The sequence below is a fragment of the Pelodiscus sinensis genome, chromosome 1 (genome assembly GCF_049634645.1).
Source record: "Pelodiscus sinensis isolate JC-2024 chromosome 1, ASM4963464v1, whole genome shotgun sequence".
NCBI lineage: Eukaryota > Metazoa > Chordata > Testudines > Trionychidae > Pelodiscus > Pelodiscus sinensis.
Window position 1 is genome coordinate 293,398,751 of NC_134711.1, and position 18,167 is coordinate 293,416,917.

General features: G+C 40.2%; 1 protein-coding gene across 2 annotated transcripts in view; it reads right to left on the reverse strand.

Moving 5' to 3' along the window:
• Window positions 1–18,167, reverse strand: part of FREM2 (FRAS1 related extracellular matrix 2) — a 182,338-nt gene that overhangs the window by 158,101 nt on the left and 6,070 nt on the right. For both annotated transcript variants that reach the window (XR_012900698.1, XM_025185589.2), the window contains exon 2: window positions 9,818–9,907. Coding sequence is in view for 1 of the 2 variants with exons in the window: in XM_025185589.2 (XP_025041374.2) it covers window positions 9,818–9,907 (90 nt within the window). In the remaining variant the exon portion in view is untranslated. The remainder of the gene's footprint in view (window positions 1–9,817; window positions 9,908–18,167) is intronic.

Sequence of the window (18,167 nt, forward strand, 5' to 3'; positions counted from 1 at the left end):
ATTCACAAACTTTTCAGAAAGGCCACATGTACCAATATAAGACTAAATAACTTTCTGTATTAATGTCTTCAGTAGATACAGAATTTGGCAAATTATTAGGGTCAGAATTCAGGGATCTTAGGTTATTAATTGATGACTAACGTAATAAATAAGAATAGTCATAGCTCCATTCTGTACCCTTCATTGTGCTATACTACACAACCAAATTGCCTCAGCAAAAGGAAAGGATGAAGCTTGTCTACTTCAGCCAACAGCTCTTTTCTCATCTTACGTTTCTCCAGTACTTCTTAGGCTGCTCAGTCAAAAATGTTTGTATCCAAGCCCTGGTATTATTGCACAACCTTATTATAACTCCTTTCAGGCATTAACGACTTTCTGTAAATTCTCGTGTCACCAGTAATCCATTTTATCCCCAGTCTCAATTTTTTACCTTAAATCTAATGTCGCTCCTTAATCACGTAATACCTGTATTTGGCCTCACTTTACTGGTTATCGCTTTTATTATTTTTACTGTTAGCCACGTCTTTTCATGAATAATAACAAACTAGTCAGTAGCTTAGTTTTTACATTAATTACTTAAGGAGCATGCACTAGTGCAGCCAGCTTCCACAGGGCTACCTCATCACTTGCACTTTTCCTTCCTTTTGGCTCTGTTCCTCCAATTGCCTCCCCACCACTTTTTTTTTTCACTGCTGTTTGTTGTTGTCATTGGGTTTGTTTTTTAACTCAGCTACTCAGAGAACACCAAAATATTTTTTACACTGGCAGCAAAACATCTAGGGCCAGCTCTGTTAAATAGTTCATGTTTGCACAGAAATTAAGAGTACAGAGTATTATCTGAGCCAAATCTTGATACTTCACTCACCAAAATACTATCAATGAAATCAATGGGCCTACTCAGGTGAGAACGGAAAGCAAAATTTGGCTTTAATAGGATAACGGAACTAATCCAACTTCTACTGTAGTCAACAGGAGTATTTCCACTGACTTTAACGGAAGTTGGAGTGAGCCCTCTACATGCCCCACTGTAATCACCTACTTACAGTGGACATGGGACATCCCTTATTGTGTCCTTTTTCTATATAGCTCTTTACTTAGCTTTCACAGTTCAGCCACATAAAACAATGAGCAAAAAGACCCAATGATTCAGTTACAGAAAAGATGTTTTTATACGGTAGTGTCAAGCTACTATCAAAATATTCTGGCAAAGCTTACAGCGAGAAATGTGGCATATGGAACATTGTCTGCACTCCAAAACAGCTGCCACAAGGCTGGCAACAGAACAGAATCCTATTGAACAGTCAGCAAGGGAACATCTACCCTGCAATAAAAGGTCGATACTCCAGCTGCAGCTGACCTACTCAATTGACTGGCTCAAGGATAATGGGGTGTGTGGCTAAAAATTCCAGTGTTAACATTTCAGCTAGGGCTCACTCCAGTCTTTTACGCTGCAATTTTTAGCACAGCAGCCCAAGACCTGTAAGCCTGAGTCAATTGTCCTGACTCTGAGACTCAATGTCACAGGTGTTTTATTCCAGTCTAGACACAGCCCAAGTGACTAAATGTATCACCAGCGTAACACAGGATGCCCCAGTTTTTAATGCCAAAGATAAATGTAATTGAATTTTCCTTCCATGAGTGACATGCCCAAATCCCACAAGAGAGTTTAGCAAGGCTACTGCAAATAATTCTTAACATTATTTTAGCATATAGTGTCTTTAAAAACTTCCAGGTATTTTTATACAAGTCCAAAACCGTTCCTAAATTATTATTATACCACATACTGGAAGCCTTATCAGTGTTGTGGCTTTGAAGAAATAGCATTCACTGACTCCTATTTATCACTATGCAGGTGGCCCCCAACTTGCAACGCGATCGGTTCCTCGGGAAGCGTCGCAAGTCGGGGTCAGTCGGGGGCATCGTAACTCAAACCCACATTTACAATAGGCACTGTCCGCCATTGTAAATACGGGCCAAGGACGTAAGTCGAGGGGGTTCGGCCCCTTTCACACTTACAAAACTGGTCCTAAATATGGAGGGGGGGTTGCAACTCGGGCCGTTGTAAGACTGAGGTTTCCTGTAATTACATCCATTATATATATATATAATTAACAAATTAGGGAAAGGCACTGAAAATCCACCATATGTTTATATAAGGGTTATGATACAGACAAAATAGGGATATTTTATAAGCTTAATAATGGAAGATTGATCTCAGTAGCAGACCAGTGTTTCTTTTATTAACATAATTTCTTGTATAAACATATATGGAAACAGTCTATGACGTTTACCCACAGGTTTGTAAATTAAGCATTTAAAACTAACGGACTTATCTTGGAAAGGTTCCTTGATTCTATGAGGATTTAACAAAATGGTAAATAGGCAAGTGTGCTGTAGCGTTAAGGTATTTAGAGAGTTGAATGAAGAGTTCAAGTAATATTTATCTAATGATTTAAATAAAGTGCCATTTTTAACCAGCCTTTGGCTTTCCAAGGCTTTGGCTTAAAGACAGAAAGATTGCTCAAGAGAACTGTAATCAGAGATTCTCATTTCTCTCCTTCACTGGGGATCTTCAGCATTCCTTGTACAACCATAGGAATCTTTGCTCCCCTATTCAAAATCATTCATAGAATCATAGTATCCTATGGCTGAAAGACACCTCAGGAGGTCATCAAGTTCATCCTCCTGCCCGAAGCAGGACCAACCCTAACTAAATCATCCCAGCCAGGACTTTGTCAAACCAGGACTCAAAAACCTCTAAGACGGAGATTCCAGCATTTCCCTAGGTAACCCATTCTTCACTCAAGGCACCATATCACAGCCACCATATAGCTTGTGAAGAAGGAGGGATCTTCGTAAGAAGCAGTTCTGAGACTACAACAGTCTGAGGATGAGGACTGAGATTGAGATCAAGGCTAGGCAGGAAACAGCTTTCTCATCCATGAGAATTAGAGATTTTAAAAAAATGTTCTTAAGCCAATTTTAAAAATGTTTGTGATACAAAAATAAAAATTGACTGGGTCAGATAAAATATTTTCTTTTGATAATTTTGAAGCATTATGTTTAATTTCAACTTTATCTTTTTACATGTTTGCTATAAAAGAGGCTACATTTTGAAACAAAAAAATATTCTCAACCGAAAAAAATGTAAGTTCCTTGAAACACTCTGTTTTGGCACTTTCAAACTTTTTTTCAATTGTATTTTTAAAGAGTAAATTCCCAGCCCCTTTCCCACAAAAAAAAAAAAAAAATCAGCTTTCTCAAATCACCATTTTGTGATAAAAAACATTTCACTGAAAAATTCTCAGCCAGGTTAAATGAGACATACCACCTGAATCTCTCCAGCCAGGGCCTCTGTTCTGTTTTTATGTGCTCTGAACACCAAGGGTATGTCTAGACTACATGCCTCTGCCAATCGAGGCATGTAAATTAGACATACCAACATAGTGAATGAAGCGGGGATTTAAATATCTCCCGCTTCATTAGAACAAAAATGGCTGCCGTGTTGTGCCGGCTCAGCTGTTTGTCGGCACGAAGCGGCAGTCAAGACGGGGATCAGTCGGCAAGGAAAGCCTTTGTCAACCAATCCTGTAAAACTTGTTGCACGAGGCATAAGGGATTGGTTGTCAAAGGTTTTCCTTGCCAACTGTTCTCCATCTTGACTGCCGCTTTGTGCTGACAAACAGCTGAGCCGGCACAATGCGGTGGCCATTTTTATTCTAATGAAGCAGGAGATATTTAAATCCCTGCTCCATTGACAATTATAGTATGTCTAATTTACATGCCTCGGTTGGCAGAGGCATGTAGTCTAGACATACCCCAAATGATTAGGAGGAAGCAAACCAGAAACCACTGCCATTAAAAGGTAGGGTTGCCAGGTGGTTTAACAAAAATATCGGACACACCTGACATTACATCACAATCTACATTACATCTTATTTAGAAAATACCAGACATTTATATTTTCTCATTTATATTTTCTCAATTTGTTTCCCGAACAGAAAGCTCAAATACTGAACTGTCCAGTTCAAAACTGGACACCTGACAACACGATAAAAAGGCCAACCAAGAGATGAACAATTTAGCAACAAGGTTACCATCAAATTAACAAGGGTGGATTATTTAAATCAAGGCAATGTAAATGCTTAATTTAAAACACATTTAAATCACACAAAAGAATTGGCTTACCAAAAAAGCTAAGGCTGACTGTGCTTAATTTTGGAGTAATCCCCATTGAACTAACTTCTGTTTTTTGAGAGAACAAGTATAGGATGAGGTTCTCTTGGACAAGCTGAGTGATGCTAAAATAAGATAGGGAATAGACTTATGGTATCACCATTATGGCCTGTGGCCATGATGTTCCAAAATAAGGGGCATGTATTATGTAATATAAAACAAGAAAATGACACTCAGAGGCAATTGACAACTCTAGATTTCTCTTACCGCATATTTCTGTATTGTATATTTGGGTGATAGATTCTAAACCTAGTTTGCTAATTAAACAAGCCATGAGAATTAGCAAAGCAACAGATTGGGAATTTATTTGTCAAATCAGACTTATACTAAAAGGCATAAAGAGTCTTGAAGAATGATGCGTTGCAACATGAATAATTCAAGTTACTAGCCAGTTGATCCATTCAGCCATTTCCACATCTTCATCCACATCATTTTCTCCCAATAAGCAGCTTTCTTTATGATGTTTCATTCTTACAACTGGGCCCTGCATATTCTTCTTGAACTGCTTACACTTGACATGTTTTCCATATTTCCCCAGGCAACAAATTTCTTCAAAATATTCCCAGATAGGATCTCTCTCATGCCCAGAAGCCATGATAGTTTTTCTGTGGCAAAGTGTGGGGAAATATAGGAAGCTGTATGTGCACTAAGTGATATCTTCCCTTTTTCTTTTTAGTCACTTCACTATTCCTTTCTATGCTGCCTCCATCCTTTCCTGTATTCTTGTCTCTCTGTCTTTAAAATAATGTCTTAAACTCCTCTGCCATGCTGAGAGAGGGTCCACCACCTTATAAGCACATCTTTCTTTGCACATGTGACTTTTTAGCCTGCTGAGAAACAGAAAATGAAAATCGAGAACATTCAAGAAGCAAGAGCTAGTACTTAGCTAGTATCATGTTTCCTAAGACAGGCATCAAACCCCAAGAGGAAAAGAATTTTTCACGGTTTAACAAAACGGACATTTAGCTCCACATTCACATAAGATTACATAAAATAAATTTGAAACACACTGGCTATAAAATGAAGGAAGAATACGGTCCTTAACTATCAGCCACGTATTTACTTCAGTTGTTTCTTATCTAAGACGCAAGAATGTGCCATGTAGTGGATAAAGAGATATGGCATGGAATTTTCTGAAAGAAGCACGGGGTCTCAACACACTGAAATGAATTTGTGAATTACCTTTCACTTCAAGTGGATTAGTGCCGTTTTGCACAGTTGAATGTGAATTCTACACATATACAGAGGGCATCATGTATCAGTTTATCTCAACTTCTTTAACACTGTAAAGCTTCATATTTATTAAACCCTGTCATAAATTGATTATACTATCCATAAGTTACCCGAAGAGACTGTTTTATATCAATTCAAGGCTTAGACGTGTTAGATAAGGTTGACTCTCCATCTGCAATTCAATAAATATACTTGTGTATTATAGGAGTCGGAGTAAACAGGTACTCATAACAATATGGGTAAAGTCCAGGACTTCAACCATCACTCTAGATTCCCATTTCCATTTCTTCCTACCACTATTACTTCTGCCTCCTGTGTTCATTCCTGCTTTCTGGTAATGTTGGTTCCTTTGTTGCTAATTTTAATATGTCAAGGGATTTCAGGCAGTTACGCTTCACGTTTAAAAGTTTGCTCATAAGAGGAGAAAAGTTTTTGCAACTTTTTTTCAACCTATCACCACAGTGTGCATGATTAAAAGAAAAAAGTGCAACTGTGGCGCTTGTGCCAAACATATTTACCCAAAGCCCAGTTTTTGCACCAGGCTCAGCAAGCATGGACCACTGGCCAGCACCAATGCACACTCATTTTAATATCAATGGGACGATGGGATTTCACATAAGCACAAGATTATATACTAGCACATCCCAATACTAGAGAGAACAATAAATCAGAGACTGCAGAGTTGCCACAATTAAAACCTCAATACAGTTAGCACATAACAATATCAGAGACAGTGTATTTGTTTCTTTTGCTAAGAACAATAAACTATATCCTAAAGACCACCCTTATTAAGCAACCTGCTGTCTTAAGAGGCCGCCCCCAAAGAATTTCCAAACATAGTAAGCACAACTCTGCTCCACCTATAGGAGAACATTACTTTTGAAAGTGTTTGTTCAATACCACTTTTGACTTACCTAAAATAATATTTACAGAGTAATTTGAACAAACATTCATTCTTTGATCAAGTCGTATTCAGACTGATTTCACTGATCACACTGTGGTATAACTCAACTAGAATTAAGGGTTCCCATGGGAAGAGAGAATTCCTTCTTTTTACACCTTAGGCAGTGTATAATAGACATCACAACCATGTTTATTATTGCAAGATTTAAAAAGCAATGCGAATTCAGCAGACAGAAATAAAGACAGGAGAAAACTGAAGCATATAGTTCTATTGTGTGATTGGATATTCTGTACTGAACCTTTTATTCCTTAAGGTAGTGTTTATTCTTTCAGAAATAGCTGGCTTTGCACCAAGAATATGGAAACAAATGTCTCTGAACCACTGACATTCGGCCAAAAATCTACCCAACCTGACCAACAGAGGCTTTGATGTCTTTTTGAGGAAGGGTGAAATTTAAAAAGGTAAGTTTCTGTTTTTTTCATCAGATGAAATTATAGATCTTAAGAGCCTGCTAGATCTTAAGAGCCTGCTAGTATTATTTAGTTATTATTCCAAACAAAGAAAATTATTAGTGTCTCAGTCCCAAATTGCATCCCTTCCAAGTTCTTTAGACAACCATTCCTCACAAAATACATTGAAATACAATATAAATCAATGTTTTCCACAATTTAAATAAAGACTACAACTTTAATGTTGGCCTTAGCTAACCACCTAGCTAAGATGTGTCTAATGTGATAATGCATCTGGTAGTGCCCTGTTGAAAATGCCCAAAGGGTTAGAAAATCAACAATCAGCTTTGAAGTACAATGATGCATTATATTATCAAAAATCATACTATTACAGGTTACAATTGGACACAAGAAATACTGTCGCCCCCTCTGCCAAATAGCAACAGATGTCCAGGACTTTGAAACCTGGCTTCCCAGTAAAAGAAAAATCAGTGACATAGCGATACACATACACACCAACAACGTATCCACAGACTACAGAGGCAGATTTGGCCATGAGGAAGCACTGCCCATCACCACTGACCATGTCCCAGGGAGCAAATTGATTCCACTCACAGATTAAGACAGAAAATAAAAATTCTCCAGCTGCCCACATAGCTCCCGCTATTCAGAGCCTTGCATAACAAAGTTAATACCAGCATGCAGCCAGTCTTCCTGAAGTTGGATATTTGCTCATACAAAGAAAAAGAACTTGGGAGCCTACGTATAACAGCCCCTTTGGGGGACTCTTGCCATAACAATACAGGTTGTACCTCTCTTAACTGGGACTCCCTGGTCTGAAACAAGGATGTCCCTGCACCACAGAGCCTAGGAATAGGGAGGTCTGATGACGGGGAAGGAGCGCCATAGGGGGCATCATCAATTCAGCCAGGAGTCCAGTGTGTGTGTGTGTGTGTGTGGGGCGAGGGGGCGGGAAACTCACAGAACAATGGGGACCTCTGGCTCCAGCCCCAGCAGCAGCCAGGGAGCTCTGGCCCTGTTGTGAAACTACGACCCCGGCTGCGCAGTTTCTGTCCCAGATGCGGAGCTGTGGCATTGGCTGGGGAGCCAGGCAGTTGCAGAGCTTCTGCCTGAGCTGTGGGGCTCTAGCCATGGTGCTCCAGCCCTGGCAGCAGCAGGGTTGGCAGCATCTAGAGAGCCCCAGTGGGATGGGTGGAGCCCTAAGCCGGTGGCAGCATGGGACCAGAGGGGAGAGACCTTCCTTGGTCTAGCAAATCCCCCCTTTCAGGACCAATCAAGTCCCAAGGGTGCCAGACCAGAGAGGTCCAACTTGTACTATGGTATTGTGTTTCACACCATGTTTCATGCATATATCTGTACTTAACCATTCATTCCTCTAATCTAGGCATTGATTTAAATTAAAATATTTGGGGAAAATAAGCCTGATGCCATAAATAATTCATTTATGTTTGGCTCAATGAGGCAGTAAAGATAAGCAATGACATTTTGAAAATTGGCCTCAGATTCCAAGAGTCTTATTTGTACCTCAGGAGACACCATCTCTTAGGCAGATAACTGGCACGACGGAAGGCGTACACCCTGTGCCATCCAGAAGGATGCCACTGGGCACCCCTCACCTTTAGTGCCTTGGCCCCACTCCACAGGCCCCCAAAGATGGGTTCAGGGCTAATGCCATCCTCCTTTGGAACACTTTGCTAACTAGAGAGCGGGTGAGTTGAGTAGTTTCAGCTCAGAGACTGCTACAGCAATTGGTTATTAGATGGACAGCGCTTCTTGTCTTTTAGAGTGTGTGAGGGGTAGGGTTGTAAAAGGTTAAACTATTACCCAGTAAGCATAAGCCTTACTGGCATGCTTACCAGGTAACCGGAGGGTCTGGCTGATGGGAACAGCCCCCACTGCTCACGGCGCATCAGGACCGGGCCAGAACAGCCCCTGCAGCCAGTGTTTAACCAGTGTTTGGCCAGTGTTTTAACCAGTTTAACAAGGATTGATTCCAATGAGGGTCAAAATAGCTTTATTCTTGAAAAAAAGGTTTTAGAGTTAAATTAAATTGGTTAAAACTAATGACTGCTCACATATAAAGCAATTTAATTTATTGGAAAACTTACTAAAGCATCCTAACTTAACAATCACCTACCGTGCCATAGGGTTAGCTACACCTAGAAAGATCTCTGGTCATTTCTTAAAATGTAACTCACTGATAATAAGTTAGCCAAGTTCACACATACTATTTCCAAACTTTTGTATCAATATTTGTTTTATACTGGTAAACCACTTTCGCTGAAGAGCAATAGTTAGATACATTTTAAACAGAAATCTTTCCCCCACTCCCTGAAATTCTGTTACTGAAATTCATCTGTTATTGATCATCCTGAGTAATATCCTGCACATGACCAAACTCCTGATGGATTTGAGGGGAAGAAGCAGCAGAACGGGGACTCTACACAACCTGTGTGCCGAAAAGATTGAGTCCATGATGGCTGCTAAAATTCCTCTTACATATGTGCAACCTGCCGCAAGTGGTACATGACCAGAATTCATTACAGAATTTGGTTCACTGGTTGGGCTGGATAGTCATGTGGACTGCAGAGAGAGGTACTGGGTTCTGTGGCCAGGACCCACAACATGTAGTTTCTGAAGGGCAGCAGCTACTACCGCAGCTCATAAATTGAGGAAGTAATTGCACAGAGAATATGCTGCAACAGTGAGTCTCTGTTGGGAATATGAAGGAAAATTGTATAAAATCTAATAGGTTGAGCTTTATGTGGGACATGAAGATTTCACCCTTTTAACAGACTAGTAATTTCATATAGTTTTTGAAGGAACTTTTGGTAGTCACAATAACAGTTCACAACACCAAAAAAGCACCGAAGCTGGTGAAGTAACATGTTTCATGAGCTACCTGTAATTAAATTAAACATCTGCACAAGGTAGTTCAACTTACAGAAAGCTGTTCTAGAACTTAAGGACTTACCACCATCTTCAACAGTAAAATGGAAAAGGTCACTTGTTGCATTTTCACCTTCTCTTAAAACATAACATATCTTCATGTCATCAATATCAGCTGGAAAATGTCAAGACAAAACACATTTTAATTTACATGAAAACAGAAACCATACAAATAGAAACACTTAGTGGTTATCATTAATTTCTTCACCAGACATCTTAATTCACTCTGTTAGCCCGGAGTTAGAAGAATAGAAAACACTGGATTTGTTAACCTAGGGCTTGAGCATATATAGCAGGGGTGGGAAACCTTTTTTGGGTCAGGGCCACTGACCCACAGAAAAATTAGTTGGGGGCTATACACAAATCTGAAACAAAAACCCCCACCCCTCACCATTGTGGGCTCCCCAATGCTGGGGAAAGCCCCAAGCCTCAGGGCTCGGATCCAGGCAAGGTGGCGGCTACATCAGGATCCCAGACCTTAGGTTCCCCACTAGTGATCTACACCAGAGCTACTCAACACACAGCCTATGGGCCGCATGTGGCCCGCAGCCCATTTGTTTGCGGCCCGCAGTGCAGTTTAGGTTTACACGGGGCTCAACACACAGCTCATAGGTGGGATCCTTTGAACATGGCTTCCATTGGGAACATGCTCCACAACAGCAAGTCAATATAATGGTCTTCCATTGATAGGTGTTTTAGTAGTGAAATTCCTGGATTGTCGTTGCTCATTAAAAGTGCTGTCATGTGGGTGGAAATCGAGTAAATATTGCATTTTATTAATATCAGCAGAACTGACTTATATGGGGCCTGTATGTTGTGGAGTCTTGCCTTAATCTTTGTATTCAGACCCATCAATGTGAAAAGTTATTGCATATATTTGCATATATATTTGCATGCATATGCAACCACAATTAAGTTGCGGCCCTCGGCATGTGCTGTGAGTATCATTGTGGTCCCCAGGGCTTCCAAAGTTGAGTAGCCCTACCCTACACTCATCTGTTACCCTTAGTTAAGAATTGTTGAATCTTTGAGTTCCAACCTGGGACTTGAGAGACTATAATTCATTATCTGGTCTCAATCAAACCACCCATATTCCAGATTTCATAATGCCCTCCAAAATATGGCCAATCAAGGATTTCAATCCTGGTGCCGTGTGGGAAATCATCATTATCCACTAAATGTGACTGTCCAGAGAACAAGGAAAATCAGCCCATGGGTTTGTGGGATACTTATGGTGGACTCCCATAGCACAAGTCCCATGGGGTTGTGTCTATGTTGCAAAAGCAATAGGACTTGAATGCTGGGTCCTGGCTTGATCAGGCTTAGGCCTCCATCCTGTGGGGTTCTGGGACCAAGGATCTGAGCCCTGAGTTAGCATAGTTGGTGTGTACATGGAGGAAAGTAGGATTCAGACTGAGTGCAAACAGAACTCTTACACTGCAGTGTAGACATACTCTTGAGTCAGAAGATTTCAGTATTAATGGAACTCAGGTTTTTTTTTAAAAAAAAGCTCCCTGTTTTTCCAAACGATATATATTTGATAAAAGAACAAAATAAACACCCTCCAATGCAAAGCCCTCATAGAATATGACTTAAAGAGGTGCTCAGATGCTAGCAATACACTGAAAAACTTAGACAAATTCAGTTACATTAGACAGAAGAGATTTCAATAAGAGACAATTCAACTTATTTAGTAACAGATCTTGGAGCATCAGTTCCAGCAAAATAAACAAAAGTATAGAAAAAAGTTGTTTGTTAATATGGTCATTTCTGATTTCTTTATGGAGTGACATGAATTCTTTAATAAATACAAACTTGTCCTTGTCATTGACTCTGAAAAGTCTTTTGTTTCTCTCTAATGTATGGGGCATCATATCATAAACAATTTTTGACAAAATTTTGGAAAGCAACAGCCTTTAAGTGGAATTCAAATGTCATACAAATTTCTCCACAAGTCAGGACATGTGTACTGGTTCGTAAAAACATATCAAAAGCATTTTAGTTAGAAATTACGTGTCCCTGTGTATCATGCATAGTTCAAAACCCAGACATGCATCTTCTATGTTAAATAAAGACTATATAAGAGATTACATTTTTAGTATTTTTTTACTTGTATTTAAACAAAGAATTAATTGGATAATAAAGAGGGTGCAAGTGAATATCCTTATCTCAATATAGCAACCAAAAAAAACCCCAAACCCTCTGATCCTACAAACACTTACACAAGTACTTAACTTTACATGTACAAGTAGTTGTAATAAAGTGAATGGAATGAATATGCATAAAGCCAAACACCCCATAAAGATTTGCAGGATAGCTCCTAAAACAATAACATTTACCAAAATTTTATATTTAAATAAAGCATCTATTGAGTCTTTCAGCTTGTTAAATACATATTAGAGTTATGTGAGCTAACTTACATTCACTTTCCACAGCTCATTTGGCTGCATTAGCACTTTCGTAGGCTATATCTACACTTACTGTTGATCGGCACTACTGTGATCGTTGAAGCAAGGGTCAATTTAGTAGGTCTAGCGAAGACCCACTAACTCTACTGCAGAGTACTTTCTGGTTGACTGGTATTCCAACGGAATGAGAAGAATATCTCCCTTCAATGCAACACAGTGAAGGAACAGTAATAAAAAACAGGACTATGTAGCACTTTAAAGTCTAACAAGATGGTTTATTAGGTGATGAGCTTTTGTGGGTCAGTCCCAGTGCCAATTTTCTTCCACTATTTGATCTGAGGAAGTGGGTCTGGCCCACGAAAGCTCATCACCTAATAAACCATCTTGTTAGACTTTAAAGTGCTACATAGTCCTGTTTTTTATTGAAGCTACACCAGACTAACACGGCTACATCTCTATCACGAAGGAACAGTAAGTCAGCCTAAGCTATGTCAACTCCAGTTAAAAACAACGAATAGTCATGTGCCACCTTAGGGTATGTCTACACTACCCCGCTAGTTCGAACCAGCGGGGTAATGTAGGCATACCGCACTTGCAAATGAAGCCCGGGATTTGAATTTTCCGGGCTTCATTTGCATAAGCGGGGAGCCGCCATTTTTAAAACCCCGCTGGTTCGAACCCCATGCAGCGCGGCTACACGGGGCACGAACTAGGTAGTTCGAACTAGGCTTCCTAATTCGAACTACCGTTACTCCTCATTCCACGAGGAGTAGCAGTAGTTCGAACTAGGAAGCCTAGTTCGAACTACCTAGTTCGTGCCCCGTGTAGCCGCGCTGCATGGGGTTCGAACCAGCGGGGTTTTAAAAATGGCGGCTCCCCGCTTATGCAAATGAAGCCCGGGAAATTCAAATCCCGGGCTTCATTTGCAAGTGTGGTATGCCTATATTACCCTCCTAGTTCGAACTAGGAGGGTAGTGTAGACATACTCTTACAGACTAACAAAAATATATACAGTATCATGAGCTTTCATAGGCAAAACCCACTTCTTCAGATGAGCTTGAGTGGAGAAAAAAAGGGGGACTCTCAGCATTTATAACAAAAAAAAAGAAGGGGGGAGTACCAGTCAACTGTAGTGCCAGTGCTAAACAGACTAATGTCCCATACTTAGCTTTTGATGTCAATGAGGCATTGAATATAAGGAAAGCTTGTTTATGATGGGCCATCCAGTTCAAGTCTTTATTCAGACCAAAGGAAACAGTGTCAGATTTATATATAAAGGTCAATTCTGCACTCTCTCTCAGTAGCTAGATTTTGAAATTCCATTGCAGAAAAATGGCTACTTTTAAATACCTTAATGAGTGCTCAGGCAGGTAAAAATGTTCCCCTACAGGTTTATGTGTGTTACGATTTCTAATATCTGACAGAAAAGCTCATGAGGCTATATGTATTTTTGTGAGTCTCTAAAGTGCTGCAGGACATTCATTTTTAAAGTTACAGATTAACATTGCTACCCTCTGAGACTTTTCAACTCCAACTAAGTTATTCACATCACTGCAAGAAGTCATGCATTCCTTTGTGACTACAACCTCAGCTAAACAATTTCTGGAATTGTGTCCTGTTCTGCAATCCTATAGTATTCTCTTTGGCAAAGCTTAAAAAGCAACAAATAATTCTGCAGCACCTTAGAGACTAACAAAAAATGTAGATGGTATCATGAGCTTGAGTGGGTTTTGCCCACAAAAGCTCATGGTACTATATATATTTTTGTTAGTCTCTAAGGTGCCACATGGCTACTTGTTGTTTTGAAAGTTACAAATTAACATGGCTGCCCCTCTATAAATCTGTTAGACACACAAGATTGGAAATTTGATTGGAAATTATGCCAAACAGATTTGTCTGTATGTCTACTTTATAATATCACACACTATTACATATATACATAATGCTTTCAAATGCATTTGTCTCAATATCAAAAGGTGTAGAGCAACACCACATCAAAGGGAGTTCAGGAAGGAATTCTGATTAAGAATCCTGATTGCAACCCATTCACTATACCTCATGTAGAATGACAGATCTGCTGGCAGGTACATTAGATTTAGAGATCAGGCAACAGATCTGCAGTCCTCTGCCCACTCTGGGGTATCATGTGCCCCAGCAGATTGTGCACTATTTTTCCATGATGGGCTCCTTGTGCTTCTACTCACTGGCATGCCCGGAAGCTGCAGATCATGGTCTTAATAATCAAAGCTAACCACACTGGATTGAGCAGGTGCCAAAAATAATACTTAACGCTTATATAGTACTATGCACATTCAATACCTTGAAAAATATAGCTAATTAAAAGCTACATACAGTTTAAGACCTGGCAGTCTGTTAACATTGTTCCCCTGTTCGTAGTCAATTATCTAATCTTAATAAATATCTTCTATGAACAAATTCCAGCCCAGACTTGCAGAGATCAGTATTGTGCGATTATGCATAAGCAATTTTCTGAGTAAATATTTTTGTCCTCAGTAGAATGAAGAGAGGGTTTGAAATTACTGCCCGAGGAAGGGTTTTTTTTTGTTTTCATATACTGTCCACTTTTAAAATCCTTGCAAGCCTAGAGCAAGCTATGTGAAAGCAAGAGAGAAAAGAATAAAGCAAGTTGAAGTTGAAACAACTTGAGTAATAGAAAGTAGGGCTTTTTAAATACATTTTCAAACATGATAGTTGGGCTTGTTTTGGCAACTTTTTATCCTATCTTGCTGCCCTTTTTTCTCTTTTTATACTACATTAATATTTGTAAGTGTATGAGGGAGAGCGAGAAACAATACTCTATGCTTTCTCATTATTGGAACTTATTACCATGGGGCTCAACTCTACTAACTTTTAATTTACCTGTGACTAATTATTATTTGTAAACGCGACATGGACCAATGACGCTTACCATAGGGATGTGATAGTGTAAACGGTGGGCTTATCAGTTAACCTTCACAGTTACAACACATCTTTCTCCCTCCCCCGGCACTGCTGAATCTGACATATAAATAAAGCAACAAAATGTGACTCTTTGAAGTTGAAACAACTAGAGTAATAGAAAGTAGGATTTTTTAAATAATTTTTCAAATATTACATGGTATTTGGGCTTCTTTTGGGAACTAAAACAAAGGCAGCAGCATGGGAGGGTAGGCAGGAGCCAGCTACTATGGAGCCGCCTTCCACACCCCCACGTGTAAACATGTACCTTCTGAACATTTCAGTAGGTACACATTTACCAGAATAAACGCATTTTAACATACCTAGTTCACTGACTACTCATGTGAGCAAGATGCTAGCTAATGTAACTAACAAAAATATTCAACTTCGTTTAGTAACCCAAACCAACCTACATTCTGTACTTGAACAAAAGAAGCCATATAACAGGGAAAAAACGCGAAGTGGATCATCAACTGTCAGTGCAAACTCCTTCAGTAGCTGGTGTGTCCAATTACTACTCTGGAGTTTGTAACTGGAGTCTGCGATTTATCTGAAATATTTGGGTGACTTTCTTTCTACCATTTAGTAAAATATTAGCAGCTATTGAAATAACAGCCTTCCCAAATATAAAACAAAAAGTTATTGTGTGGCTAAAATTCTTTCCCACTGGGGCAGCTGCTGTTAAACCACAGTAGCTCTCAAATCAGAGAACTTCTCTCCTTCTATGAGATCAGTTTGTTCACTCATACATCTATGGAGGCACATCTTAGGGATGGTGAAAAAACCATGGGCAGTAGTGTCCCCCCCCCCTTTGGTTCACAATCCAGTAGCTAAACTTCTAAGGCGAGGCCTCATGGCAATAAAATGACCCTTTTTGGGGTGGGGACAGGAGAGAGGTTGAAACCAATGCCTTCAAGGCACTGCATACCTCCTGCAACAGGCTGAGTTCTATCAGCAACCAGTGACATTCATGAACATTGAGGGCATTCAGCTCCTCACAGGAGGTTCTCTGTGTGTTGCAAGATGGGGTCCTTAAAAAGGGAAAAGATAGAAGATTAAAAAAAATGAGATAGATGGCAGAAGGAGACTCATGGAGTCAGTAACAGGAAACTATCTCTGTGAAAAATGACTTGTGACAGGCTAAAAAAAACCTGTACTCACAGATGGGAGAGCTCCAACAGAAAGAAAGAGAGCCAGTTGCCTTGCATATTGAATGAGCACTTATCACAGTGCTGCATGAGCGTTAATAAGGGTGTAAAAGGCTACCATTCAGGATCTGGTAGTGTTTTACTCACTTCACGCTGATATAAAGGGCTACACCAGGGTCAGGGCATCACTGAATCAGACCCAGAATTCTGTCCATGCTTCTCACTCTATAGGTCTGAATAAGCTTCTCTCGCTGCCTGCTGAAACTTAAGCTTTCTAAGTCTAGCCAAGAAGTCATAGCTCCCTAGCACTGATACTGCTGTCCACAGACCCTGCATGTGAAGGGGACACCAGCAGTGAAAGGAAGCATCAATGTTCTTTCTTCCATAGAAAAAAGCACATAGCTGCTACCTCTTTGTTTTTCCCTACTCCTGCACCTCTCTATAAGTGGAGCTTTTCCCCGTTCCCTCTCCCCAGCAAGGCTGATGTCACCCTTCTCCACTTGATTAGGCCTTCCAATTTTGCAAGACTGCTGCCCCTGACCAGGCATTCCTCCCACGTCTTTCCCAATGCCTTTTTCTGCCCAGAGTTTTCTTCACTGCCCTGCTATGGAGCTGCTCCTTTTCTTCCCCAAACTGCTACCTTCCCCATCCCATACCTCTTTCTCCCACGTTCTTTCCTCCAACACCTGAAGGCACCTCCCAGATTTGCCTCCCTCCTCTCTGCTCTTAGAATCACATGCTTTCCCAGCTATGACAGTCTGACACGTGTATGTGACCCGATCTGCACTAGGCTTTTTTTTTCTTGCCAGGGTCCACCGGCAGTAGCACTACTGCAAGCAAGCTTTTGGGAGACCACTGACATTTTAGCAAACAAGCCGTATAAACCAGCTATGAACAGAGATAGATACAGTGCACTTAAAAATACTGATGCCTGATTGAAGCCTGAACTACACTAGCACTACCACCATCAGGACTGTTGTTGGAGACAGCAGGTAGTAGCAACTGTGGAATTTTGGAGGCAGAAAAGGCCAAGTGCAGATACCGGAGAGTATGTGTCTGTTGCAGAGAAATACGGAGGGAAGAAACTCCTGAACTCCCTGATAGCAGCAGCTGTTTAAATTGGAATTCAGCAATTAATCATATGGCACCATGGTTATACACCCTGAGCAGTACAGCATGCAAAATTTAATTCCTTGGTCTCTTATATATCCTATGTCTTCCTCCACCATGCTCCATTCTTCTGTTATGCAGAGTGCAGAAGGCAGAGGGCTACGTAGCTATTAAATGAGATGGGTGGGCCACACAAGTGGCAGGCAGTAACAAGCTGTCAGTATTCCCACAAATGAACCTCTTTGCTTATCTGAAATGCTGCTTGCTCTTAGAAATACACATGAAGTAAAGTGCATATTACCTACTCCTCTGTACTTCTCACTGATACCAATTCAAAAGGTCCTAACACATCATCTTTGGAAATGTTTCTTTATACCTCGGCTATCCTCGCTAACACCATTTAGGCAGCTTGAATTTCCTGCAATATTTTGGGCCTTTTGTTAAGATTTGCCTATCACTGCCAGACTTGGGATACCTTTAGCATTCAGTAGAACACTATAAGATTTGTGAGGCCTATTTGCTGGATTTGCAACTTGAGCAAACAAACTTACACCAATTAAGGCTCCAAGAAGCACCATTTCATTTTTACTTAGCCAATTAAACTAATAACATAATACTGGTAGTTTCCCAGTGAATAGACAGTTCGTTCTTTTTGACTGAAGGTTATTCCACAGCCTTGTTTTAAGGCTTTATTTCAGCACATGAAGCATATGGTCATTTCCATCCTAATTATGCTATCTACTACAGTTTA